Raw genomic sequence first — 26,702 nt, 5'->3', positions numbered from 1 at the left:
CAATTTTACATGAAAAAAAAATGATATGTACATTTTTTTTTGCTCGTCAACTGACCTTTTATGTATCCATGAAAGCGGGGCCTGTCCAATTGTGGTGAGAGCGCGGGGCCCGGGGCGTGGGCCCCGCTCGCCCTGCCCGTAGGGACGGCCCTGTATATACCTATACAACTTAATCGTTATTCGTCGTGTCTCAATAGATCTTACATCACACTGTATGTCTGCATCCACAATTGGATAGTCACTTTTAGTTATGAGTTGGAAAATAAACAATTTTTAACACACATAATACCCACAAACAGACATAAATTGTGTACAGGCTTAATTTATCCATGTGTTTTAAATACTTTTAATAATGACATAGGTAGTTAAATGGCTGAGCTGATAATTAATTCAAATCTATAGGTAGGTACACGGCTTAGTTGAATTTCAATTGATATGATACATTGAATAAGATTGACAATAATAAAGCGTGAACGTTTTCGACGTTTATCAATGACATAACTATCCTAACATAAATACATATTTAAATTTTAAATTGTGATTTGAATAAAATTGTTATCAATGTTGAATTATATTGACGAATTTTATACACCTGTCTAATTTGTCCACTGAAGTGAAACGTCCTGCTCTAAATTTAATATTTTTAAACTTAAATTCTACTATTATTCATGGTAGCAACTAGGGTAAAAGTTATGGGAGTGATATAATAAAACCTAAAGCACAACATGGGAACCCCCCTACCTTATTTATGATAAGCAAAATTATTGTACACTAAAATGTAATGTTTTTTTCAATCATTAAATAATTTAACATAAAATATCAATTCAACATATCATAATTAATTAATTAATTAATTGAGTTCAAAATAAAAATACGACAATGTAGTAGGTATGTACAAATGTACAATCGTTAACTACTATAAAGCAGTGGTTGGTTTACGGTGGGGGGTCTAGGGGAACTGGTGACACTATAATTATTTATATTATATTGTATAGGTACAATAGTATAATATATTAATATAAGGTTATTTATATACCTGTTTCAAATATTCTGAATACATTTAAATATTTGATTTTAATTCATCAACGATTATACATTTATAAAAAAAAATAATACCTAGGTACTTTTGAAATATATATTATTTTTAGAACCCCCCGCCCCACCAAGAAAAATGTTGAAAATCGGCCGCTGCTGTGAGGATTTAAATGTGACAGGTCCACATAACCCCGATGTGCAAATGTAATAAATAAATGGGCGAAGTATGCATAAGGGCTATGGAGGCTACAACCGCCCCCACAGAAACTGTAGCCCCCTCATGGTGTTTACTTTGATTTTTTTCATTTTATCCGAAATTATAGTTTTAAAAGTTTTTATAATTTTCTAGTCCTATATAGCCCCCACAGACAATTACACAAAACTACGCCCATGATTAGCCAAATGTAAAATAACTATATAGTATATATTATCAAGTACCTACCAACTAACTAACAAGTACAAAATACCATACAAGTATACAACAGTGGTGAATGGTGGACACGTATATTAAGCAAAGATGGCAAGATGGCAATATTGTTAACAAGATGTATTTATACATAATTTTTAAATTCACAATTCATAACTAAAGAGTCGTTTTGTCGTGCATTTAGAATCTTAGATTTTAGCGGAAGAAAAATAATATTTTTCCAGAAGTCCAATTTCAATTTTTAAAAAAATATTTGAATTCCTTGTTCATCTTTCTAGGCTATTTAGGAAATGCATTTTCGATAATTTTTTTGTAACACTAAGCTACTAAAGTAAAGGTGAATTTCGAAAAAAAATTCAAGTCTAAGATCATTATCTACAATTCTAGGGGATCTTGGAGGATTTTATTAATATTATTATTTTTAAGTAAGTTATGGTCATTTTAAAATGTACAAAAAGTGAACAGTTTTAAAAAGGTCATAACTTGCTTCTTAGTAAAAATATAAATAAAATCCTCCTAGATGCCTTAAATAACAATCTTACCGTTCAATTTTATAACAGGTCAATTCACTCTAATTTTAGAATTTTCCGAGTAAATCGTATTATTGTGAATGAAAAACATGCCATGATGTACGTTTGGTAGACGGAGACAGTTCGTTGGGGTATGGCGTTCTCTTATTGTCCTAACGTTATATCCTAACGAAGATTATTGAGCGTTGGTCGGGAATCTAGGAAAAATTAAACCTACTGATTCTACTTATTTTTGCACACTGTACAATATTAGTACAATGATAAACAAAACTTAATAAACTCGTCTGATGTTTTCATTGACCATATAAATTAAAATAACTTAGAAAAACAATATATTTTGATAAATTATCATAAATTATTATTTCGTCAGCCTAATTCACAAATCACATAACTCCATATTGACTAGTTTTCATGAGAAATGAAAAACATTCCGTTAAATGTCAATGTCGCAAATGTCCTATCACATCTCTCGATTCGCAATTGTCCAATCTCCATTATTTTTACCACGATAATACGGAGTTATGACTTTTTCTAGTTTGTTAAAATCATTACATCGGAGATACGACAATTTCTAATTGCTAAGTTCATGGAGGATAAAATGTTACATTTCAGTTACAACTTAATCATACAATGTCATTTTTTTTTTAAATTTTAATCACAAATAAACCCAAAATCGCATTTTTGGAGTAATTGCGAATTAGGCTGACGATTTATAAAATCAGAAGTTTTACAATCGTCAATATTGTTAGAAACCAGCACAGACAATTTGGAAGTGCAAAGTACTACCAATCCTCTCCTTAGTTGTGCACATTGAGTAGGTATAAATAAATATATTAATAATACTATTTACTCAAGTAAAAGTATTTAAATTAATTGGCATATTTTAAAATAAAATCATTGTTGCCTACTATGTAAATTTATTTAAAATAACGATTATTATCCTACACAATTAAATTTTACTAAATTTATTTAAAATAACGATTATTATCCTACACAATTAAATTTTACTAAATTTTACTAAATTTTACAATTTATTATTTATTATACGTCATATTCAATGTTCACAATATTTGTTTACTAAATATTGTGTGAAATTATCAACATTATGAGCATAATAATCAACAAAAATAAATAATACATCGATAATTTATATTATCTAACAAATAGTGTTTTTTTTTTGGTTTAAAATCCATAGATAGGATTACAAAAAAATGATTTTTCCACGTGTCTCATGAATTTTTTTAACAAAATCTTGTACTTTATAAATTATAAATTCTCCTTCTTACAAATAATTACTGTTTATTGAAGATTTTACTGTATAATACATTTTCTTGAGGAATACTTCCTAGTATTTAATGAATAATGAGAAAAACATCTTTTAAAATTATTTATTTATTTATTTATTTATTGTATACTAAAATTTAGTTATTTTAGGTGAATCTATAAACAAATCTTCATTGGACTCTTATCCCCCAACTTTACCACCACCTTACGAAAAACACCCCACAGAACCTCACCAGCCAGAGCAGTACCCAAGTGAAATAATAGAAGATCCAACTACTCAACGATCTGATCAAGAACCAGAAATACCAGATGAACCACCAGGAGTACCAGATGAACCACCAGAATTACCAGATGAACCACCAGAAATACCAGATGAACCACCAGAAATATTGGACAAACCCCAAGAAAGACCAATAGAACTACCAGAAGGACGAGAAGCACCTCAAGAAAGTACAGAAAATGCTACGGAGGGACAAAAAGAGTTCATAGAAACAACAAAAGAAACTACAGAAAGGTCGGAGGAACCCGTAGAAAAGCCAGAAGAGCCCTTGGAAGTACCTGAAGCCCCCATAGAAATACCAGGAGAACCTACAGGAAGTCCAAAAGAGTTCACAGAAAGGCCAGATGAACCAACAGAAAGGCCAGAAGAGCCCATAGAAATACCAGAAGAACCCACTGAAATCCTAGAAAAACAAGCTGCAAATCCAGAAGAACCCACCGAAAAACCTGCAGAAATACCAGAAGAGTCTCAAAGATTTGATTTAACTGAAATGCCGTATATATCTAGAACACCAGTATATAATACAACGAAATATAAAGAGACTAATGAGTATAAAACAATAATTAAGAGTTCATATATTCCACCACGACCTGTAGAAGAAATTACTAGTGAACCACCAATTATACAACCAATGAAAATTACACCATTTAGATCACCACTAAATAAAACCGTCATAAACCGAAAACAAGAAGTTATCAAAGAATCTCATGTTTACATAGACAGTGATTTCCAACAAGTACCATGTAAGTTCATTGTTCAATAAAATAACTACAATCTGTATCAGCATGATATTAACAAATAATTAATTGATTTATAGATACAACAATACCACCATTCTATTCAGTTCCATCTATTCGAGTAAGTACCTGCATGAACTCTACGATATTATATTAAAAAGTAGTAAGATAAAGAAATGATTAAAAAATAAAGAAAGTTTTTACATTATAATATTAGGTTTATTTGTAATTTGTATGATATAATTGTATAGGGAGAACCAGGTCCTCAAGGCGAACCAGGAAAACCTGGACAATATGGTGAACGAGGTGTTCCAGGTACACCGGGAGTCCCAGGTTAATAATTATATAAATATAACATTCCTAATATTAATTACCTATTTATTTTTAATTTATTTTCATGTTAAAATCATTTAGTTTCTATAAGTAAATTAGAACACCTTTAATTAAAAGCAAACACAATATGTTTAAGGAATGCCTGGAATTCCCGGACCAACTCCGGATGTTAGCACATATTACCAGCAATTAGCTCAAGTTCACGGAAATCTAGATAAAGGCCCTATAAATAGCGGTTATCCACCAGAAGCATTTCATACTATGCAAGCACAAGTTGGCCCAGTTGGAACGAGAGGACCTCCCGGTCTTCCTGGACCTCCTGGACCCCAAGGATTCCAAGTATGGTTTAATTCTTAATTTCAAATTTCATTATAATAATATGCACTAAAATATTTATTTCAAGTTTTCTTTATTTAAAACATAATTTATATTTTGTAAGGGACCTCGTGGAGAAACTGGTGATGGTGGTGCGCCAGGCCCTGCTGGCCCAGTTGGTCCTAGAGGTATTCCTGGACTACCCGGTAGAGATGTAAGTGTATACAATGCGAATATTATACTGAGTATATTATTACTCAACTCGTTATGTTAATATATTTTATTAACATTTGACACATTAATAATAATTGATAGAAATTTAATATTGATATTTCATAATATAAATCTATAATAATTATAATTATAATTGTATAATAATTGGTATACAAGTAGACTAGGGTTAACAGTTTTTTTCCAATATACCGTCTTATATCAGTAGCTACCTATACCAGTTTATTGCTCAAATACTGTTTGAATGGTATATCGTAATACCAAAGTATCAATATATATTGTTCAATTCCTAAGTTATAACGTACCTATACTTTACGGTTGGTGGTTTTTCGGTAAGCCGGTTCAAATACCGTAATACTAGTACCTTATTTCAATACCGTCAACCCTGAATTATACTATAGGTTTGATGATATATTGATGTGGGAGTTACGCGTTAAAAGTCTTAAAACAGCATATACAATATTACAATTGTTATTTTAGGGTGAACGAGGCCATGATGCAGAACCAGGACAACCAGGTACTATTGGTCCTGCTGGACCTAGAGGTTTACCTGGAATGCCAGGCATACCAGGAATGAAGGTATTTGACACATTCACGCACACACATAATATGTATACCTATGTACTATATATTATAAACATATTATACATTAATATATTACATATAATATTTTACTAAAACTTAAATAATTATTTCAATATGCTTACCTAACCATCTATGAAATGTCAATATTTTTTCTACTTTTAAAATATTAACATACATTATTATTTATTACATATTAGATCTATTATGGTTATCTCTCACCTCTCGGGTTTTTAATAATCCCGAAAACAAGTTTTAGTTTTTTCATTTTGAGTTTGAATAATCAAAAAGCCTCTATGAATATTATAATAATTATAGCTTATATAAAGAAATAATTTCCTAAAATCATATTTCAAAAATATTGATTACAAAGAAAATTATTGACACGGAAAAATACGGTGAGGGTGCAGAGGCCAGAGACACACTTCATATAATAATTTTAACAATAATTATGAAATCGAGATTAAAAATACTGTGCCTATTTATATTTTTATATTATAGGGTCACATAGGATTCCCTGGCATCGACGGAGCAAAAGGTGAACAAGGTAATATATGATTATATGAGTAATTATTATTGTTCCACGATATAATTGATCATCTTTTTTTTAGAGAAATTTATAAAGTATTTATACTAATAGTTGAACTGTATTCGTTTCTAATGAAACGATTTTATGTATATACGCTGTAGTAATAATGTATGCTATAATGAATTATATATTTATACTGCTATATAAATATTAAATACCCATTTTAAAAGTTTAAGTAGAGTACTAGAGTGCAATGAGCATTATATGAAACTTTCGTATTTTTTGAAAATAATTAATTGTAATTGATTCACAACTGTAATGTTATCTAATACGTAAAGTAAAAAAAGATTTACATAATAAAGTTGTTATATTCCATTATAATACACAAATAATATTATGCTGGTACACACGTTTAACTCTTATTTAAATACATTTAGTAATTTATTTTTGTATATAATATTGTAGGAGCAATCGGCGAAAAGGGATCTATTGGGTCTCCTGGTCAACCCGGTATTACTGGTTCAGTAGTAAGTATTATAACTAGGTACTAGGTAGTAGGTACCTAGTAGGTAACTAAGGTCTAGACACGATTAAAATATATCTGGTGCACAAACTGATTTTGCTCCGAAATAGAAGATTATTTATAAATATTGATGTATTTAACGTTTTACTAATATGTCAATACGCAAAACGATTCTGAGTAGACTAGATGTAATTAATCTTTATTACTAAAGATATTTTTTAATACATTTAATATTTATACTACTATTGTCTATTTGTAATTTATTTTTGTAAAAGAAATATGGATTGAATCTTGAACTAATTGTTGTCTAATCATCGCATATATTATTGTTACTAACTTATATAGACAATACCGTCATCGCGTATAAAATAGTGTGAATAAATACTACATAGTTACCTTTAAATAGCTCAAAATCAGTCCAAATATTTTGAAATTCTCATTGTGTAATGTGCACAGACATTTTTTATTACAAAAAAATAACCAAAGTTGTTTGCAGAAATATCGATTGTATATTTGTTTAAACATTAAATTTCGTCCAAATTTGAACTTCAAATATCTATATATATAAAAAATCGCGCATAATTAATTCAATATTTTTAATGTAAGAACAATTTATAGGGAAAATTTCCTTAATTTTTAAGCTTGAGCTATTAAAATTAAATGTTTTAATACCTAAAAAATTATTTGTTGTTTTTACGAATTTCAAACAGATTTTAACTTCAACCACTTAAAAAATTGTGAATAATATGTATTTTTATTTTTTTGGACTGCTGAAAATTCCTGGAATTTTTACTTTTGACCTAAGGTATCTAAATACGACAGAAAAAAACACACACACACCTCATTGTAAAACCATCAGTCATTAGGTATAGTTCATTACATTTATCGCTGTTCGCTCAGAAAAATTAATTTATTATGTTATTCTTTGTGAAGTAGGTATATACATGTTTGAGTCAATTTAGTAAAACATTTATTTTAAAATGTTTTATATAAATAATTAATGCTAACTGTAAAAGTTTCAATCATTTGAACGGTTATTAAAATTTTTATTTGATATATTATGATCAGTGAAATAATAACTAAATTTGTTAACTTTAATCATACAATATTAGTTGGTGAGTTTTCTGTATCGTTTTTAAGCACTTATATCACATAATTCACTAATTTTGTTGTAGGGTCCTATTGGTGCACGAGGAGAAAGAGGCAGAGAAGGACCACCTGGACCACCAGGAATTCGAGGTTTGTTATTACCTACATATAAATATAATATACAAAATATAAAATTTCAAATAATTCTACAATAATTCACACAGTTGATTACAAATCGTTGTATTACACGAGAAAAAAAGTTTTAAATAGTTTTCATCGTTCTAAATGTTGTTATAATTTTTTTTTCAAAACATGCATTATAAATAAATAATAATATTATAGTAAAACAAATGTATTTCCAATATGAGTTTAAAATTTTAATTTTTTTTTGCATTTACAAGTATGTTATTTTTATAATTAATATAATTATATTTTATAATATTATACTATATACAATATCATAGTAATGAAGTCATGAAGATAATTTATAGTTTATAAATGTATTTATTATTCTTTATTTAATAATATATCATCAACCCTTGAAAATATATATTTTGATGAAATATATATTTATATATACCCGGATAAATTATAATGTATCCATATCATATTTGAAAATATAGGTGCTGATGGTTTACACGGAGCTATTGGTCCTCCAGGAAATATTGGAAAAGCTGGTCCACCAGGGTTTCCGGGTTCAGTATGTTATTATATATTTATCAAAATTATTACTTAATTTAATTAAATTCATTATGTAGGCACCTATTATTAGATATTATGTTATTTTTAGTTTTATTGAGAAATAGTATTTCTACTAAATTGTATTGTTTTTGACTCATATAATACCCATACAACTATACAAGTATAAATATGCTTACATTTCGTATGTATCTACATTATAGGTTGGTGCAAAAGGAGATGTAGGATTACCAGGACCTAAGGTATGTGTTTATAAAAATTATACAAATTAATAGTAATTACTAATTATACTATGATATATCTTTCATGGTTAAATTTATATTTTGAATAAAAATCATATTTGTATTACTTACTTTGTTATAAACGCAAAACTAATTAAAAAATATATTTCTTATAATAAAAATATTATAGGGTAGTTTTGGTTTGCAAGGACCAAGAGGGGAATCTGGAAAATCTGGCGAATCAGGTGAACCAGGTATGTACACAATACAATATAGGACATACTATACTTTATATTTCAGCCATAAATAAAATGTATTATAATTATTTTAGTATTTATATTTTATACGAATATGTATAATGAAATGAATGATGAAAAATTACAAACTTATTAAATTACCTAATTTACTAATACCAAATAAAATATGTAGGTATTCCAGGAACACCAGGAAAAGATGGTAATCAAGGAGAAAAGGGCAGTCCAGGTATACATAAAGATATAGATAAAATATCCTAACTAATAATTATAAATGTATATTATGCATATTTAAAATTAATTTTTTTTAATTAGTAAACATTCAATAAATAGTGAATATAAAACTAATAATGAAAAATAAATATTTTAGGAGCTAGTGGACCCATTGGTCCATCTGGGTTTCCAGGACCTCGAGGCGCTCCAGGAGAAACGGGTAGTGTCGGACCTCCTGGCATAAAAGGAGCTGATGTAAGTTAAATATTCTATATTATAAATCTTTAAGAAACACCTTTTTATTTTTCCCTATTAATAAATATACAAAAAATAGATAATTAACTCTAAAATTATTATATAGCTTATTATATAACTATTTTTCTTTAAAGGGATTAAATGGCGAGCGTGGTTATAAAGGAGAAGCAGGAATAAAGGGTGAAACTGGTAAGACGTGTTATTGTGTTAACAATAGGTTTAAATGCTTTGTGTGTATATACTTTAATATAATGATTTTTGATAACATAATTCTTTTTAGTTTAGATTAGAATTAAAATATAATATTTAAATTAATGTATAATGTAGGAGCTCCTGGCCCAAGAGGATTACCTGGCATTGATGGGCCGGAAGGAAAACGAGGCAGAAAAGGTACATAATATAAATTATTTTTCTTTAAAATTATGATAGTCGGTAGTGATTGTGTAAAATACGTGTTATCTTAAACTATCAAGTTAATTTTAATTAAAAAAACAATCAGTCCTCAGGCATTCATAGTATATTTATAGTATTTAATTTAATTTAGGTTCTGAAGGTCCTCGAGGACTCCCCGGTATTCAAGGCGAACGCGGTATTCCCGGTAACTAATTATTCTTTATTCTTTAAAAAAAAAAAAAAAATGTTTTCCACTTTATAAACATGTTTATATTTTTATATTTCATTGTATTGTTATTTTTAGGTGAACGTGGATTACCCGGTCCAGACGGATCACCAGGCACCAAGGGTATTGACATAGATGCTAGATAGTAGATAGTATAATATTAATGAATATTAAAAGCTATTCTTACAATGTCCGGTTAAGTGTCGGTTAACGCTAACCAGCTGATAACAGATTTTATCACCAGCTGAATTCTGCCTGTAAAGTGTCCTTTAACTTTAACTGGACATTGTAAGAACGGCCTTTAATATACAAATTTGAAATTATAATAATATAAATAGATATATGCAGTTTACAAATTTGTATATTAAATATTGTATACATATTACATACACATTAAGTGTCAGCATTATATGATATTTTTATATAGTATTGTAATAGATTTTACACATGAATAAAATAATACTTTTAACAATTTTTAGGATCACTTGGTGATCGAGGATTAGAAGGGCCTCCCGGTTCAAAAGGTATTATTTTTTGTAAATAGGATTTGTATGAATTAACAAGTTCAAAATAATTGTAAATTTTGTAGGTGCTGTTGGTGATACTGGACGACCAGGCATGACAGGTATAAAGATTATAAGCTATGACTTTGTAAATATGTGTTGAATAATGACCTTGTTTTATCTAAAATCATGCTTAGGTCTTCAAGGTTTGAGTGGATCTATAGGTAAACCAGGACCTCCAGGAAAGTCTGGACCACCAGGCGAACGTGGTATACCTGGTGCAGATGGAAAGGTAAAGCTATTCAATTACGTCACATTTAAACATTTTAAATAACTTGTATTATAAATCATAACTTATAGGTAATAACTAATAATTCATACTTATAATTTATAAAAAATCATGTTACATACCTTGAATAAAATTGTACTATACAAATATATGTACATTGTACCTGTAATACTTACAAAATGAACATGGTACGTTCCTAAAAAAATATTAAAAAAATTAAAAAACTGTTTTAATAGGTTGGAGAACCAGGACCACCAGGTCTGCAAGGTTTACCAGGACCAATAGGTCCACCAGGTGATAAAGGTTTAACTGTAAGTATATACTAAATACTTTTATACTTCATAAACATGAACATTTAGCAGAGATTTATTTCATATGCAAATGTCATAAATTCTGAAATAATTGAAAATTACTTTTCAAATAATATAATGTCTGGGAACGTTAGTCATTACAAATTTAAGTCAAATTACGATAGGAAATTTATTTGTAGACTGTAGAGTGGTTCTTTATTCTTTTAACAGCTTTTTTCTCTATCAATTAAAGTGTTTTTGGAAATACTAATATTTCATATAATTTGAAGTTATTACAACACAAAAATATTTTTATTAGAAACTTAAAATGTTTAAAAATATTAAAAATAGAATTTTTCCAAAAATGATATGCAAACATTATTTTAAATTACCCATGTTATAAAAATGTTTTCAAGAACACATGCATTTACTGAATACTGATAAAATAAAAACCTTATATACAATATGTATATACATTAAATAGTTTATAGTATTTATTATATTGTACATACAATACGATAGATATGCTGTGTTTAAATACACTATTTAAGTACATAAGATATAACTCATGGAAATAAATTACTTTATTAAAACAGGGAGTAACAGGAGCAGCTGGTGAAGTCGGACCCCCTGGTGCACCAGGTTTGTGTGATTTTAGTTATGTTATCGTAAAAATTGAATTGAACAGATAAATCCCCAACACTAAGAATACATAGAACATTTATTTTTGTCATAATTTTAGAATTTATTAACAAAAATAATTTCTTTATACTTGGTTACCGTTTATACACCTTTACCGCAATGTAGCTAAAATGCCTATCCTTAGCGCCGTCCAATCATTTTTAATAATAATACGATAATTAATAATTATTGTTGTCAGATAACTTAGTGGACAATTCGAGTATTGCCGATGTTGTTTATGAGTAATTGATTTCAAATTGGTTTATACAGCTCAATAATTTTCCATTAACTAACGTATGATATAAAAATAAACCACTGGTACATAATCACTAATATTTATTGAAAAAAAAAAACAAATGTTATCACTTAAGCATGCTTTAACATTATTATCTTTGTTATAATATTTCACAGTGCATTGACTGTGTTAGATACATATAGTCTGTGTTAGTCTAAATCTTATATTACTATATTGGTTTAATTTATATATAGAGTAATATTTTGAGAACCATATTGTAAAGTGTCAGATGCGTCGGCAAGTCATAATACGGTTCAATTCTACATTTTATCCAGCACAAATTAATTATAAACGTAATATTATAATATTAATTCAATATATTATTTTATAGGTCCCAGAGGTGATTCAGGAAAAGAAGGACCTCCAGGGAATGCTGGTTAGTATTTATATCACTGTATAATTTAAAAAAAAAGCAGGTAAGTGGCTGTCGCTCTGCTGTACAGTAAGTTACAAGTGGGTCATTGTATAATGGATGCTATTAAATTTGAATTCAATGTTGTAATATCTTTGTATACGAAAAACGATTTTGAGCGGAGACGATTTGTCAATGTGGATATTTTATATTATATTTATATTCTTATTACTTATTATTAATACGGTAGCCGGTAAGTTTAATTAATATTATTAAATTACAACAAAATAACTAAAATCGTTATTCTTAATTATTTAATACATATGTAATTTCGTCTAGATTTGAACATGAAATAACAATTAAAAAAAACTGTGTGATTTTTCGTCAAAAATGGAACTTTAAATAATTCTAAAAAAATTGTGCCTATGTATTTTTAATATTTTTCAACTTCTATTGTAACAGTATATCAGGAGTCTTGTATTAATTTTTCACTCTTTTTGACCCAATAAACACTATTTTATTGACATTTGTAGAAAAAAAACTTAAAAAACTGAAAATGTCTGTACAGAACAGCTCAAAATGAGTCAAAATATTTTGAAAATTTTATCGTGCATTAGACAATGCTAATCAGTAAACATTTCATGTATCTACGGTCATTTGTTTTAGAGTTACACCTAAAACCAAAATTGATTTTGTCCAAACCCGATTTTGAGTAAAATTCCCGTTTTTTCTCAATCTGTATTTTGTTTTACCCTGAACTTTTGAAAACTATTGGGAATATTAAATTTTACCTCCCAAATGCACCAACAGTTGCACCAACTAATCTCACTTTCTCATCGAACAAGATACACATGAAGAAAATTGAAGCGGTTTTATTGTCCCAAACAATGATGACAGACACAAAAAAAAAATTATAAAAATAACACACATCATTGTAAAAACAATACGTGTAAAACAATACAATATCGCTCCGCTCAGAATCTAGAATAAGGTACATATTTTAATGGATTTTATAATTATTTAACATAATTTCTATATAAATTATAATATTTTTACTACACATTATTTTTTACTTTAAAAAAAAACAGTATACATATCAGTGTGTTATATATTATTATTTAACATAATATAATAAAAACGTGATATTTGAAGGTATACCTGGTAAGCCAGGGTTGGACGGGGAAAGAGGAGCAGTTGGTCCACCGGGATCCATTGGTTCTCAAGTTAGTACATACTAGTTTAAGATATTTTAAATTAATAGTATATTTATAATGTATTTAATATTTAAGTTGTTCATTTTTTTAATTTAGGGTGTACCTGGGGTACCTGGGAACCCGGGTCAGCCTGGTAAAGACGGCGAACAAGGTAAATTGTCGAATAATTTTATTTCTAGCACAATATCCAATTATGTGTTCATTTGAATTTTTTATATAGGTCAACAAGGACCAGCAGGAAAACATGGCGAAGCAGGAACTAGAGGCGAACGTGGATTTCCTGGTAAGTATATAACATATATATTTTATAATAATAGTTTTTTAAATAATGATTTAGCTGTATAATATATTTTTGTTAACAAAATTTAAATTTTTAATAAAATAATCTTTGAGTAGGTACTTAATAATAAATATTGACTATTTTTTTGATATGATATTTGAATACAATTTGTTACCAAAATCTATTAAAAATAATAAATTTTAGGTGAGAGAGGCCCTATTGGTCATTCAGGACTTCAAGGAGTTAAAGGTGAACCAGGAGTTGCTGGTCCTGATGGGCCAACTGTAAGTCTTTAATTTTAAAATTGTTTACTTAAAACTTAATATGAAAAATAAAAGCTATCTAATTTTAATTGAACATATTTTATACATTTTAGGGATTACAAGGTATTAGAGGTGACAAAGGACATTCAGGATCACCAGGTTTAATGGTAAATTTATATTCATTATATTCATAAGTGAGTGGATTTATAGACTTTAGTTTTTGTCTTCTAATAAACATTATTTATGTATTATAATAAACGGGTAAAGACCATTTGGTACACGATTATAATACAATGGTCAATGTTTAAGTATCTAATATAGTAATATCTATAGTAATTTTTTTGTAAAGAAATATAATATTTAACACAAACGTAATTTATATAATGTAAATTTAGGGTATACCAGGGTTGAGAGGTGAACAAGGACTACCTGGTTTGAAAGGAGAACGAGGTGTGTAGTTTTTTTTTATTGTTTTATTTTTGATGATACATAGTAAAATTTACTCCTTAAAAATTGTTTAAATTATCTATTATTTTAGGTTCTACTGGAACGCAAGGACCATCCGGTTCACCGGGTAAATATTAGCAATTATTTATTAAGGTATAATGTCTCACACTATAATAATAGGTTTAGGAGGTAATGCAGAGTAAACATTATTTTTTCAGGCATATTACTAATTTCGTTTCTATTAGTACCTAACAAATCTAATAACATTTAAAATTTTATAAATTAATAAATATTTTGATGTTATAAAAGCATAGAAATTCAATACGTATCATTTATTATAATTTAATTTGTCTCAGTTTAGTTATAATTAGTTTTAAAAGCAAAATGCAACATCTAAAACTAAAATAACTTACAAATTAATGAATGAAGGTCCTGCTGGCGAAAGAGGACCTCAAGGATTTGTTGGTCCAATTGGTCCACCTGGTGAACCAGCCGAACGAGGCGAGCCCGGATCTACAGGACCTCCAGGAGAGCCCGGCGCTCCAGGTTGGTACAATACATTAATCAAAATTCCAAATTATGAAAAAATAGCTTTATTGACAACTTTGGTACCTATGGAGAAAATGTGTAGATTTTTTAACTTCTTCGATTACTTTTTAAGGCACACCTGGCGAGAGAGGGTCATTTGGACCTCAAGGTGTTCAAGGTTTTCCTGGGTCACCAGGGTCAGTAGGTAAGAGTATATTACAACTTATTAAAAAGGAAATTATTAAAAACACATTATTTTAAAACACTACACAGGCATGCCAGGTCTAAAAGGCGATAGAGGAGACACAGGTTAGTATCCTAGCTAATTATAAATAAAAATTATAATTGCAGTTTTATTCAGTGTTAAAAAATATATTGAATGCAGGTATGAAAGGAGACCAAGGAAATACCGGACCAATGGGAAAAATGGGAGAATCTGGTCTTCCTGGTGCCATGGGTTTAATTGGTCCAAAAGGTGATTGTTTCATTTAAATAAGAGTATGCGATTGTTTCTTAAACTTAGCTTTTTGGTTAATGTTGGATAAAGGATAGTATATATAAATACCTACTCTTATAGATTGAGTCCATTGTAACATTGAAATACTTTAATAAACTATAAAATAGTATATAAAGTATATTATACTACTATAAACTAATATTAAATTAAAAAAGTATACGTCCACGTTGCATTCACTTTGTAAATCATTTTAATGAAGTAGAAGTTCAATTGGTTCAATTGGTAACCATAAATATATACCTATACGGCTATACATGGGTACTGAAGAAAACCATTTATATACTCCATGAAAAAAGTGTTCACAAAATGAATACGATATATACGAAATACGAATATATAACAATAATATGCCCGCTTAGAATCTGTGAAATTTTAATTTTAGGTAGTCGTGGAGATCAAGGTAATAAAGGAGATATGGGATTAATGGGAATACCAGGCAGAGTTGGAGAACGAGGACCAATGGTAAAAATAATAACCTAACCTATAAATTAATGTGCTCTTTATCTATACATTTATTAATAACCAAGAACAGATTATATTATTATTGTATCAATGGTTTTAGGGATATCCTGGGTCGACAGGACCTCCAGGACCTCCAGGTATTACATCGTAGTGTAGCATATACAATACGTGGGTTTTCTGGTCGAATCTCGATCAGTGGACGATACTAGTATAGAACATATGGACTGTTAGGTTCCTTATAGAAAACACATACTAATCATGTTATTTTTAATGTAGGTTTGGTTGGAGCAAAAGGATGGCAAGGTGAACCGGGAAAACAGGGTGTGCCAGGAAATGTTGGGGCACCAGGTTTACGCGGATTAGATGGTAATATGCTGTTTTGACTTCTAAACTTATTAAATTATTACAAAACCACTAAAGAAATATACCTCTCGGTGCGTCATGAATTACAAATAAACATTTCACTTTTCACATTTTATGTTTTCTCTATTTAATTTAAAAACATTCTAAATAAAACAAAAAATAAAAAATATACTTTATACAACTAGGTACTACATTTTAAAATAATAATTATACTATATTATTATATTTTCAATAAATTACCTTATAATGGTCAATAATAAAATAACTTCCTTCGAAATCAATTTTCAACGAATTGTCAATAGATGTGGTCATTTGGGAACTTTTTTCCTGAAACCGTCTTGTCATATTGAAAATCACTGTATCTAATATGGGAAAAAAGCACTTGTTTTCCAATATGTCTTTTCATCAACTATTCTATTGTTTTCCTCAGCTCCAGTTGTAATTGTAACATCAAAACCTTTAAGAAACATAGGCTCTTTTCTTTGTCTTTTCGGTTCATCTTTACGAGTGGAAATATTATGTTTATTGCAAAATGTTATGACACCATCCCAACTCTCATTAAAATGGCAAGATGAACGATTGGTTTCTAAAGTACTTATAACTCCTTTAACTAAACTAGCAGAATTTCCTAATGTCGCCGATTTTGCTTGAAGCTGAGTACTCAATATATTAACTATTCTGAGAACTTCATGTAAAATAAACAAGTATACAACAAATTTGACATTTTTCATAGTTGCTAAAACACCTATAACATTAAAACATTAGTTTGTAGAAAATAATTATACATTTTATTGAAATATTAATAAATTAATTATACCAATTGCTTGTGCTACATCTTTAGATCCTTGAGCTTCTATGCTTCTATTTCTTCAGTTAAAATACATAAAATGGCTTCAAAATTGTTCAATACAGCTTCACCACTCTTATATCAGCAAATCCATCGTGTATCGCTCAGTTGACAAATTTTTGTTTTTTTTTTTAAGTTTAATTTATTTTGCATTTCAATTAATTTGGTACTAGTAGTTGGATAGGAAAAATAAACATACAAAGCCTGTAATCCATTAAACAAACTTCTAGCATCCTACAAAATTATTAAACAAATTAATCAAATGTAGGTAAAATAAAATATTTCAAAATGTATCCCTTTAAATGTTTGCACATATCAAGTATAACTAGGTTCAATTTATATGCCATACAATGGATATATATAGCTTTTGATGCTGGTGGATGATTTTGCACTCAGTTTACTTTGAGCTCCTCATAAACTCCCTCTGAACCCGACATAACAGCAGCACCGTCATAGGACTGTCCTATTATAGGAACTTTACTCAAATTTGATGTATCGATAAAATTAAGTAAAGCTTTAACTGAAGCACGGTTATGTGCTTACGGTTAACCACTATGCGGTTTTTCGATAACGTTATACTTATGATTAAAAAATGTACCTATCATTAAAAACTACTAATTACTAATTAAGTAACCAGTTAAAATGTGTATGATCATCTCCGAGCACAAAGCTAGCCTAAACCACAGAATAGAATAAACTAATAATATTTTACTATTAAGGTTTTACAATGGTGTTTATTTTATTATATTTTTTTTTTATTCTGTATACAAAATTTCTACCAGAAGGAGAGCTTCGATCTTATCTTATCTTTTAGAAAATTGGACCAAGATGGTACTTTAGGGAGGTTATTTTTGTTTTTCTCAATAGTTATTTAATAATGCCACGGGAAAAACCACCGACAAATTATAAAAAAACCGCTAAAAATGGGACTTTAATTTTTAACGCTTTGTCTATCACCATAGAAACGAATGAAAATAAAAAAGAACCGATTACCGATTTTTAGTATTTTAAAAAAATTTCGCCGGCCGGCGGTCAGATGGATACCATTCTGGATATAATAGTGGATTCAATATAGCTGAAACCGTCAATTTTGCACCTTTCCCATTGGATTTTAGATTTCCGGTATGGTATAGTATAACTGGGGCTACACAGAAGGGCTAAACTTAAGGCTAAACTTGGGGCTAGCTAATGCCAGCAATCGGCCGGCGGTCACGAAGGACACTTACTCGTGATGTTCATGTCTGTTATATACTATCAAGTTGTGTCGGTACCATCACAAGCGAGAAGCGTGTGACAGGTTCCTTGGTATAGTCAATAATTTAACAGTGCTCGTCGCGATATTTACCACTAGAGTACGCTCGAACGAGTGGTTCGTGCTCAGACTTCCATGCTCTGTCTCACTGAGTCCGGTCCTTCTTCCGCGTTCTCACTTTAAACCTGGGGATGAATCAAATGATCCATAAAAATTTTAGTATAATTAAGATCAAATATCATTTTTTTTATATCAGACGCTCATAAAAAATATTAGTGGAATTACGCTCAATTTTATTTTTTAATTTCAGTAATAATTATTTATGAGGAACCTAGCTTAAAATGTACAAATATTAAATATAAATATGGCCATTTGTCAATGATATTGTAGCCTAGTGTTTGAAGTATGAAACAATATAGTATAAAAACGTGAAACATTGAAATTTTTTTTTAACACAAATAAAAACACAATTTATTTAATTTTTTAACACAATGTTCAAGGTTTCTAATGTATAAATACAGTAGGTATATTGTATACTTACTTGTATCATTTAAGCATCAAATATTTAAAAATTTTGAATGCCATATTAAATGTATAATTCCAAAGGTTAGGTATACATACAGGTACCATACAGTTATGAAAGTAATTTATGACAATTATATATAAATATAAAACTTATTTAAAAATAAAACAAAATTTATTAAAATACTGAAATATTTCATGAAATTTTCAAACACTTTTTGTAAGTACTATAATTGCGTCATAAATTTCGTCAAAATTATATCCTTAAACGCTTACAAAACGCTTAGGCTTGACCAACTATTTTTGTTTTTTTTTAATTGAATATGAACAACTTACTTACGAGGAACCTTGCATTACATTTCGAGGTTTTTTATTGAGTTATTGACATTTTTTAAAATAAATACTACATTGTCAAATATATATATATATATATTATATATATATAGCTCAACAAGTTAAAAGAAACAAAAAAGTGGGTAAGTGGATGTCATTCTGCTGTTCAGTAGGTTACAAGTGGGTCACTGTATAATGGATTATACGAAAAACGATTCTGAGCGAAGACGGTTTGTCAGTCTGGATAATGGATGTTTTATATTGTTATTATATTTTATTATAACCTGTAAGTTGAATTAATATTATAAATTACAACAAAATAACTAAAATCATTATTTTTATTTTTATTTATATTCATTTCTGTGGTGATGAACAAAGCGTTAGAAATTAAAATCCTATTTTGCGGTTTTTTGTAATTTTTCCGTGGTTTTTCCAGTGGTATTAAATTACTATTGAGAAAATCGAAAAATTACCTTCCTAAAGTACCATTTTGATCCAATTTTCTAAAAGATAAGGTACCATATTATGTTGAAGTCCAAGCAGTCCTTCTGGTAGAAATTTTGTATACAGGATAAAAAAATATTAGTTAAATTGATGGTAATAATTAATAAAATACATTTTGTAATCATCTATTATGTACCTATATCTATACTCAATAAAAATAAATATATATTATATTATATTTATATTAATGTTAAATTCGATCATTTTAGGCCCCAAAGGTGAAACTGGTGCAGATGGAGCTTCAGGACCAGTAGGACCAATTGGTCCACAGGGAGCCGTAGGAGAAAGGTAATATTGTATGATATTACTTTATTTTATGTAATATAACTATAAAATATTAAAGTATATCTTGAACAAGGATCGAAAAACTAATTGTTTTGAGCATAGTCTTTTAACTTTAGAATATATATTTTCGATATTCTTTCAGGGGACTGACAGGAGTTCCAGGCAGTCAAGGACCAATGGGAATGCGAGGAACACAAGGTCTACCAGTAAGTAAAATAATTATGTTATAATTGTATTGTGTTGCTCAGTAGAAGACAGTATTTGAATTTTGAACGTATTTTATTACTACTTTCTTTATTTTAGGTAGATATAATATTAAATATTATAACTTTCGTTCAATACTTTTTAAAATATTAGATTCACATTGTTTTAACAAAACTTAACTTTTTTAATAGAAATAATATCGCAAGTTTGTAGGTAATACATAGATTTTCTATTCATTTATGGATGATGAAACAATTAAATTTCAATAATAATAATGACAAATACAAATTATCTACATTCTACATATTATTATACAAATTTATTTAAATTTATTAAAAGGGTGACAAAGGATCTCCAGGAAAACCAGGATCAGATGGTTCACAGGTATTATACAACTACTAAATTCATTTGAATTTCAATTAACAATTTTTTTATTATTTAGGGAGTTCAAGGTTTAGCTGGTCCTCCAGGTTCTCCAGGACCTCAAGGTTTGTGATTTATAAAATTTTTAATACCTACCTACCTATTACTATAGATTTATAACTAAAATCAGTAATCACTATATATAATATTATATTGTAGGTGAAAGAGGTCAAGATGGAGCTACTGGTTTACCTGGAGCCCCGGGAATCAGCGGAAGGCCAGGAGATAAAGGTAGAATATTAATTAATTCTAATATTATAACTACTAACTAGAGATATGAGATGATAAAAAAAAAAATGCCTAGACCAGGACTAAAAACACAAAAAAGAAGAAAACCAAATTAACGAAATATTATATAATATAATAAGTGGAAAAATTTAAATTACTTACAAAATAACTATATTATAATAGGTATAAATTATCATTTTATTTATAATAATAGATTCTGGGTGGAGCAAGGTAGCTAGTAGTTTTACAATGGTGTTCATTTTATTTTACTTATTTATTTTTTATTTATCCTGTATACAAAATTTCTACCAGAAGGAATGCTTCGATTTAAACATATAGTATAGGTAACCTATCTTTTAGCAAATTGGATCAAGATGGTACTTAAGACAGATCATTTTTCGATTTTCTCAATAGTTATTTAATGCCACGCTTTTATATTATTATTATATGAATATTATTAACTAGGTCAATTTGCACTCGTAGAATACTGTGAATATGGTCGTAATATACCTAGGTAAATAGCTTTAAATTAGTAAAAATATTCTGTCGATTTCATTGTAGGTATATAGAAAATAATATAATAAGAATAATATACGTAGCCTACGTAACGTAGGTAATGAGTTATGACAAAAAAGTTCAAATCCCTCGGTAATTATTTTTTTGAATTAAAATATTACAACTGAAATTGTTAGAGGAAAAATCATTATTTTTTGTTTAAATATCCAATATCATCAAAATTAGATATTCGAGTATCTATAAAAAAAATTGTGACTACACCAGCATAATATGACGACTTTTTTTACGCTTTATTAGATTTTGAAGCTTAAAAACAACAATTTGATCAAACACAAATCGAAAAAAAAATTAAAAAGTAAAAAATATCAATAAAATAAAAACAGTAAAACATTCATCACTCCGCTTTGGAACTAGATAAAATGAATTACGATTTTAACAATTTAAAAATTAACATAATATAGTATATTTGAAGTTTCACTGTGCAAATTGTACGTAGTACCTATATGTAAAAAAAACTCATAAAAATACGAATAATTCAAAATAAAAATTACTTATTTTTAATCGTGTAGGTACCTATAGCCTTGTCAGCTGTTTTTTTTTTTTAAATTCACTTGGTCAAACTGGTATGTACAAAAAGCCTGACCATATCATTGACATGGCTCATTATTCCGGTGCGGGATAATGTGGGATCATTTTACACCTGACCAACTAATTTCTAGATTGTTTAGAGATGTTAGCCGTTCGGTATATAAATAAAAATAAAAATATGCAAAATAAATGTGACTTTATTAAATTCATTAATTTCTTGGTTTAATTTATATAATTTCAGGCCCACCTGGATCACCTGGCAATCTAGGTAGTCCAGGTTCACCAGGAATGATTGTAAGTCATTTGTTACTATCGAACAATTAGTATAACTATTTATATACTAATTATAACATTAAAATATAGGGTCCACAAGGCTTACCTGGTCCAACTGGAAATCCGGGTGAACGAGGTTTACGCGGTGAAAATGGTCCACAAGGTGTAGAAGGCCCTCCTGTAAGTTTAAGAAGTTAATTCAGTTAGTTTTAGTTCCTACATATATGAATTCATTGCTCTGGTATGATTTGGTTCTAGGGCCAAAGAGGTAAAGCAGGACCTCCCGGAGTTCAAGGAGAAAAGGGAGATAAAGGAGACATAGGCCCTGAAGGAATGAAAGGTAATAAATTAAATATTATAGAATATTATGTTACCCATAGTAGGTATTACATAAAGAATATAGGCGGTACCAACATGTATTTTTTTTATAAAAGTAATGTGTTTAACAGTGAGAATTAAAAATAATAATAGACTATTACAATATTAAAACAATATAGGTATTTTAATACATCAACTGGTAATTTTTTTACACACATAAATAATATATTTAAAATATATTTCAATTTATATAATGTAAGTATGTAAATATGATTTATGATTTTATAATTTATACAGGTCATAAGGGCTTAATGGGCTTACAAGGACTACCAGGTGCCCCAGGTGCTGATGGTCAAAAGGGTAAGATTTTTAAAAATTAAACCTTATATAAAACACATCTATATAACAACATTGCTTAATATTTAAAAAGTGGCTCGGTGCGGCGCAGTGGCTGAAATCAATCACGCGACGTGATTGAGAATAAGCAACGGTCGCTTCACCCAGTTCTCGGATGGGTGACCACCCGGATTCGTAGTGCGCAATAACCTTGCCACACATACACGTGTTCCTAACCGACTGTACCAACCTACAGGCTATTGATCTCAGTCATTGAAGCCTTAAAAAATAAATAAAAATAAATTATATATATATATTGTACAACTTATCATTTATCAACATGCAATTACTTATTACTTACTAGGTAATAATGGGTATCCCGGACCACCTGGACCAGTTGGTGAACCAGGACCAAAAGGTAATAGAAGTTATACTTTTTTATGAGTATAATTAATATTAGAATAATGAAGTAGTATATGCAGTTAAAAATAATTTGCAAATTTAATTAGGACCCCCCGGACAAGATGGAAGTCCTGGATTACCAGGTTTAATGGGACAACCGGGTCCTAGGGGTTAGTATGTTATAATTGTAATTTTCTTTAAATGTTGAAATAATAAATCATAATGAATATTTAAGGATTAACTGGCGAACGAGGTCCTGACGGAATACCAGGAGCATCTGGTTTACCTGGACCACCTGGACCTCCAGGTGAAGCATTGGCATATGACATGGCTGCACTAACAGCTTTATTAACACAAGGACATAGCAAGGTAGGTAAGATTTAAATGAATAATTTTTTAAAGAGATTAACATATATTGGAATAGGGACCAAATGATGGTACGCATCAAGATCAACCTGACAAAATGTCAGAAACAGAGAGACGCGAATTAATATTCACTGCATATAAAAAATTGAAAACGTCATTTGAGAAGTTTAAGAAACCAAACGGTGAAAAAGATAACCCAGCCAAGACATGTAAAGATCTATATGCTGCTTATCCCGATCTTGAAAGCGGTAGGAAAATGGTTTTAATAATTTTGGATCGATTGATAAAATACAAACGTTTTATAGGAGAATATTGGGTGGATCCCAATGAAGGAGATGTTCGTGACGCGGTACTCGTACGATGCGATCAGATTACAAAGAGCACATGTGTAAAACCTCAACCAGATCATATAGGTCCAATAGATTTTGAAAATAGAAATCCTCAACCAGAAATTTGGTTATCTGAATTTGGATATACTGGACAGGTTGTAAATAATAGTGAACAATTATAAAACCAATTAAAATTGAATAATGTATGCTTTTAGATATCATACAAAGCTGATAGCAATCAAATTAGTTTTTTACAACTATTGTCAGAATCAGCTAGTCAGAATTTAACATACCACTGTAAAAAATCGATTGGCTATTTTGATGCTGAAAACAGATCATACAAAAAAGGATTGAAATTAGTTGGCTTTAATGATGTTGATATTACTCCAAGAGGGAATCCAAAAATGAAATACACTGCTATAGAAGATGAATGCAAGGCAAGTGTATCATATTTTGTAAAAAATAGTTATGATAAACATTTTTATAACTAATATCTGATTTATTTTTTTTTTTTTTTTTGTAGACTCGGTCGCAAGAATGGAAAAAAACTACAATTTCGTATACAACTGATCGGCCATCTCGCTTACCAATCGTAGATGTTGTTCTACGAGACTTTAATGAAATTGGTCAAAGTTTTAGCATACATTTGAGTCCAGTGTGTTTTGTATAAATAAAAAAAAAAACATTTATTAATTGTCCAATTTTCTTTAATAACACATCAAGATAGTTTAATACATTTTCGTCAAAATATTATTTTAAAATATAAGTGGGTCCAAGGCCCACGGGTAGTACATTAGGACATAAAGTGTCGTGTAGGTCACTGTAATGGATGCAATAAATTTGAATTCAATGATATAAAATCATTGTATACCTACGAAAAATGATCCTGAACGTAGATGGTCTGTCAGCCTATATTACCAATAGTATGCTTTATGATATATTGTTGCTATTAAAGTAATTTATTTTACTATAATAGTACCAATCTAAATACCTAATACAGTAGGCTGAATTGATTTTTTCTTATGTGACACATACATTGACTATGCATACGGGCATAAGTATAATTGATGATATTATTGTGATTATAAAGTAATTTACAACAGTAGGTTAAATTCATTAAAGATAGGCAAATACATTTTACATTTATCTAGATTAGATAAGGATAATCGAACTTTTATCTAGATAATATGGTAGATAAACTAATTTTTATTGTATTTAAATAACTAATGTACTTCTTTACCTACATGGGCTACATGAATATAATTATATAAAGTAATAACTAATAGTTAATAAATACATATAGCGTAATAGTGTAATATTATGTATTAATTGGATAGTGTTCGGGTGGAACAATTAGTACAAAAAAAATAAATATTATTCAAGGAAAATAGAAATTGGTAATATAAATATTCTGTGTACATTTTATGCATCTGCGTTAAAAAAAATGTGTAACCAGGACAGCAAAATCCTAAATAAGCCACTGAACGTAACAGGAAAGCCTGACAAAAAAAAAAAAATGTATGCTACTTATTAAAACGTATAGCAAAAATGTATTGTTAAAATTAGACGATTAGTAAATAATTTAATATACTCATGCCAGCAAATTCCCAAAAATAATATTTTGAAAAAAGTTATTACGTTCCAAATTAATTTAATCAAAAAAATATTGATATTTAAAAAAAATAAACTACCATACTTAGATAAATGTTTTTACCATAAAAATTGTTCTTATAATCAGATTCACAAATTGGCTTAATTTTGTGAACATTTTAACTTTTGATGCTTAGTATGTTTAATATTTTTGAATATCTACTATAATAACTTAATGAGTTATGAGGAACCTTGTATTCAATTTTCAACCTTATGACCCAGTAAAAAAAATTATCGAAATGTATAGAAAAAAAACTTAAGTTAAAAATTATGTAATATAAGGTCTAGAGTCTAGACGATTTTAAGATGAGTCTTAATAGTTAATACATTTTAATTCTTTTTTGCATTCATCGATCGATCATCATGATTCATGAATCATGATTAGGAATCGGACTTTAATGCCATAAAAAATAAGAGAAATGTCCTAAAAAAATACAACTTAATGCCTACAAAAAATGCACTAAAAAAATGCCCTAAAAACTTTAAAAACGTATTTAAAATCAAAAAAACACAATTTTGAATTTAAAACTTATAAAAAAATACATTATTATGAAAAATTTATCTTTTAAAAAATTTAAATACAATAAAACCTTCTCGTCTTCTCAATTATCTTCTGTCCATCTTCTTTTTAGATAAATAGCTTATCTTATCTTTACCTAATTGCAAGTAATAATATGTATGTATAG

At 28.8% G+C, this 26,702-nt stretch overlaps 1 protein-coding gene across 1 annotated transcript in view; it reads left to right on the top strand.

The window, feature by feature from the left end:
* LOC100164192 (collagen alpha-1(I) chain) overlaps window positions 1–25,059 on the top strand; it is a 28,801-nt gene extending 3,742 nt beyond the window's left edge. Inside the window, exons 2-55 of the mRNA XM_001942728.5 lie at window positions 3,427–4,299; window positions 4,374–4,414; window positions 4,545–4,626; window positions 4,763–4,965; window positions 5,066–5,155; window positions 5,653–5,751; window positions 6,256–6,301; window positions 6,749–6,810; window positions 7,982–8,045; window positions 8,519–8,595; window positions 8,798–8,836; window positions 9,006–9,069; window positions 9,245–9,298; window positions 9,440–9,537; window positions 9,672–9,726; window positions 9,865–9,927; window positions 10,082–10,135; window positions 10,235–10,279; window positions 10,636–10,680; window positions 10,746–10,781; window positions 10,857–10,951; window positions 11,185–11,259; window positions 11,835–11,880; window positions 12,546–12,590; window positions 13,719–13,789; window positions 13,877–13,931; window positions 14,001–14,063; window positions 14,265–14,344; window positions 14,437–14,490; window positions 14,719–14,773; window positions 14,862–14,897; window positions 15,200–15,316; window positions 15,432–15,503; window positions 15,572–15,607; window positions 15,684–15,773; window positions 16,198–16,277; window positions 16,378–16,414; window positions 16,554–16,643; window positions 20,308–20,386; window positions 20,526–20,589; window positions 20,927–20,971; window positions 21,030–21,075; window positions 21,170–21,241; window positions 22,584–22,636; window positions 22,706–22,795; window positions 22,874–22,955; window positions 23,231–23,293; window positions 23,634–23,687; window positions 23,779–23,841; window positions 23,907–24,040; window positions 24,096–24,285; window positions 24,343–24,521; window positions 24,582–24,803; window positions 24,890–25,059. Coding sequence (XP_001942763.2) covers window positions 3,427–4,299; window positions 4,374–4,414; window positions 4,545–4,626; window positions 4,763–4,965; window positions 5,066–5,155; window positions 5,653–5,751; window positions 6,256–6,301; window positions 6,749–6,810; window positions 7,982–8,045; window positions 8,519–8,595; window positions 8,798–8,836; window positions 9,006–9,069; window positions 9,245–9,298; window positions 9,440–9,537; window positions 9,672–9,726; window positions 9,865–9,927; window positions 10,082–10,135; window positions 10,235–10,279; window positions 10,636–10,680; window positions 10,746–10,781; window positions 10,857–10,951; window positions 11,185–11,259; window positions 11,835–11,880; window positions 12,546–12,590; window positions 13,719–13,789; window positions 13,877–13,931; window positions 14,001–14,063; window positions 14,265–14,344; window positions 14,437–14,490; window positions 14,719–14,773; window positions 14,862–14,897; window positions 15,200–15,316; window positions 15,432–15,503; window positions 15,572–15,607; window positions 15,684–15,773; window positions 16,198–16,277; window positions 16,378–16,414; window positions 16,554–16,643; window positions 20,308–20,386; window positions 20,526–20,589; window positions 20,927–20,971; window positions 21,030–21,075; window positions 21,170–21,241; window positions 22,584–22,636; window positions 22,706–22,795; window positions 22,874–22,955; window positions 23,231–23,293; window positions 23,634–23,687; window positions 23,779–23,841; window positions 23,907–24,040; window positions 24,096–24,285; window positions 24,343–24,521; window positions 24,582–24,803; window positions 24,890–25,036 — 4,970 coding nt within the window. The 3' untranslated portion in view covers window positions 25,037–25,059. The remainder of the gene's footprint in view (window positions 1–3,426; window positions 4,300–4,373; window positions 4,415–4,544; window positions 4,627–4,762; window positions 4,966–5,065; window positions 5,156–5,652; window positions 5,752–6,255; window positions 6,302–6,748; window positions 6,811–7,981; window positions 8,046–8,518; window positions 8,596–8,797; window positions 8,837–9,005; window positions 9,070–9,244; window positions 9,299–9,439; window positions 9,538–9,671; window positions 9,727–9,864; window positions 9,928–10,081; window positions 10,136–10,234; window positions 10,280–10,635; window positions 10,681–10,745; window positions 10,782–10,856; window positions 10,952–11,184; window positions 11,260–11,834; window positions 11,881–12,545; window positions 12,591–13,718; window positions 13,790–13,876; window positions 13,932–14,000; window positions 14,064–14,264; window positions 14,345–14,436; window positions 14,491–14,718; window positions 14,774–14,861; window positions 14,898–15,199; window positions 15,317–15,431; window positions 15,504–15,571; window positions 15,608–15,683; window positions 15,774–16,197; window positions 16,278–16,377; window positions 16,415–16,553; window positions 16,644–20,307; window positions 20,387–20,525; window positions 20,590–20,926; window positions 20,972–21,029; window positions 21,076–21,169; window positions 21,242–22,583; window positions 22,637–22,705; window positions 22,796–22,873; window positions 22,956–23,230; window positions 23,294–23,633; window positions 23,688–23,778; window positions 23,842–23,906; window positions 24,041–24,095; window positions 24,286–24,342; window positions 24,522–24,581; window positions 24,804–24,889) is intronic.
* Window positions 25,060–26,702: the final 1,643 nt, after the last annotated feature.

The sequence above is a fragment of the Acyrthosiphon pisum genome, chromosome A3, assembly GCF_005508785.2.
Source record: "Acyrthosiphon pisum isolate AL4f chromosome A3, pea_aphid_22Mar2018_4r6ur, whole genome shotgun sequence".
Lineage (NCBI taxonomy): Eukaryota > Metazoa > Arthropoda > Insecta > Hemiptera > Aphididae > Acyrthosiphon > Acyrthosiphon pisum.
The sequence above is the reverse complement of the archived record's forward strand: the minus strand, read 5'-3'. Positions and strand labels throughout refer to the sequence as shown.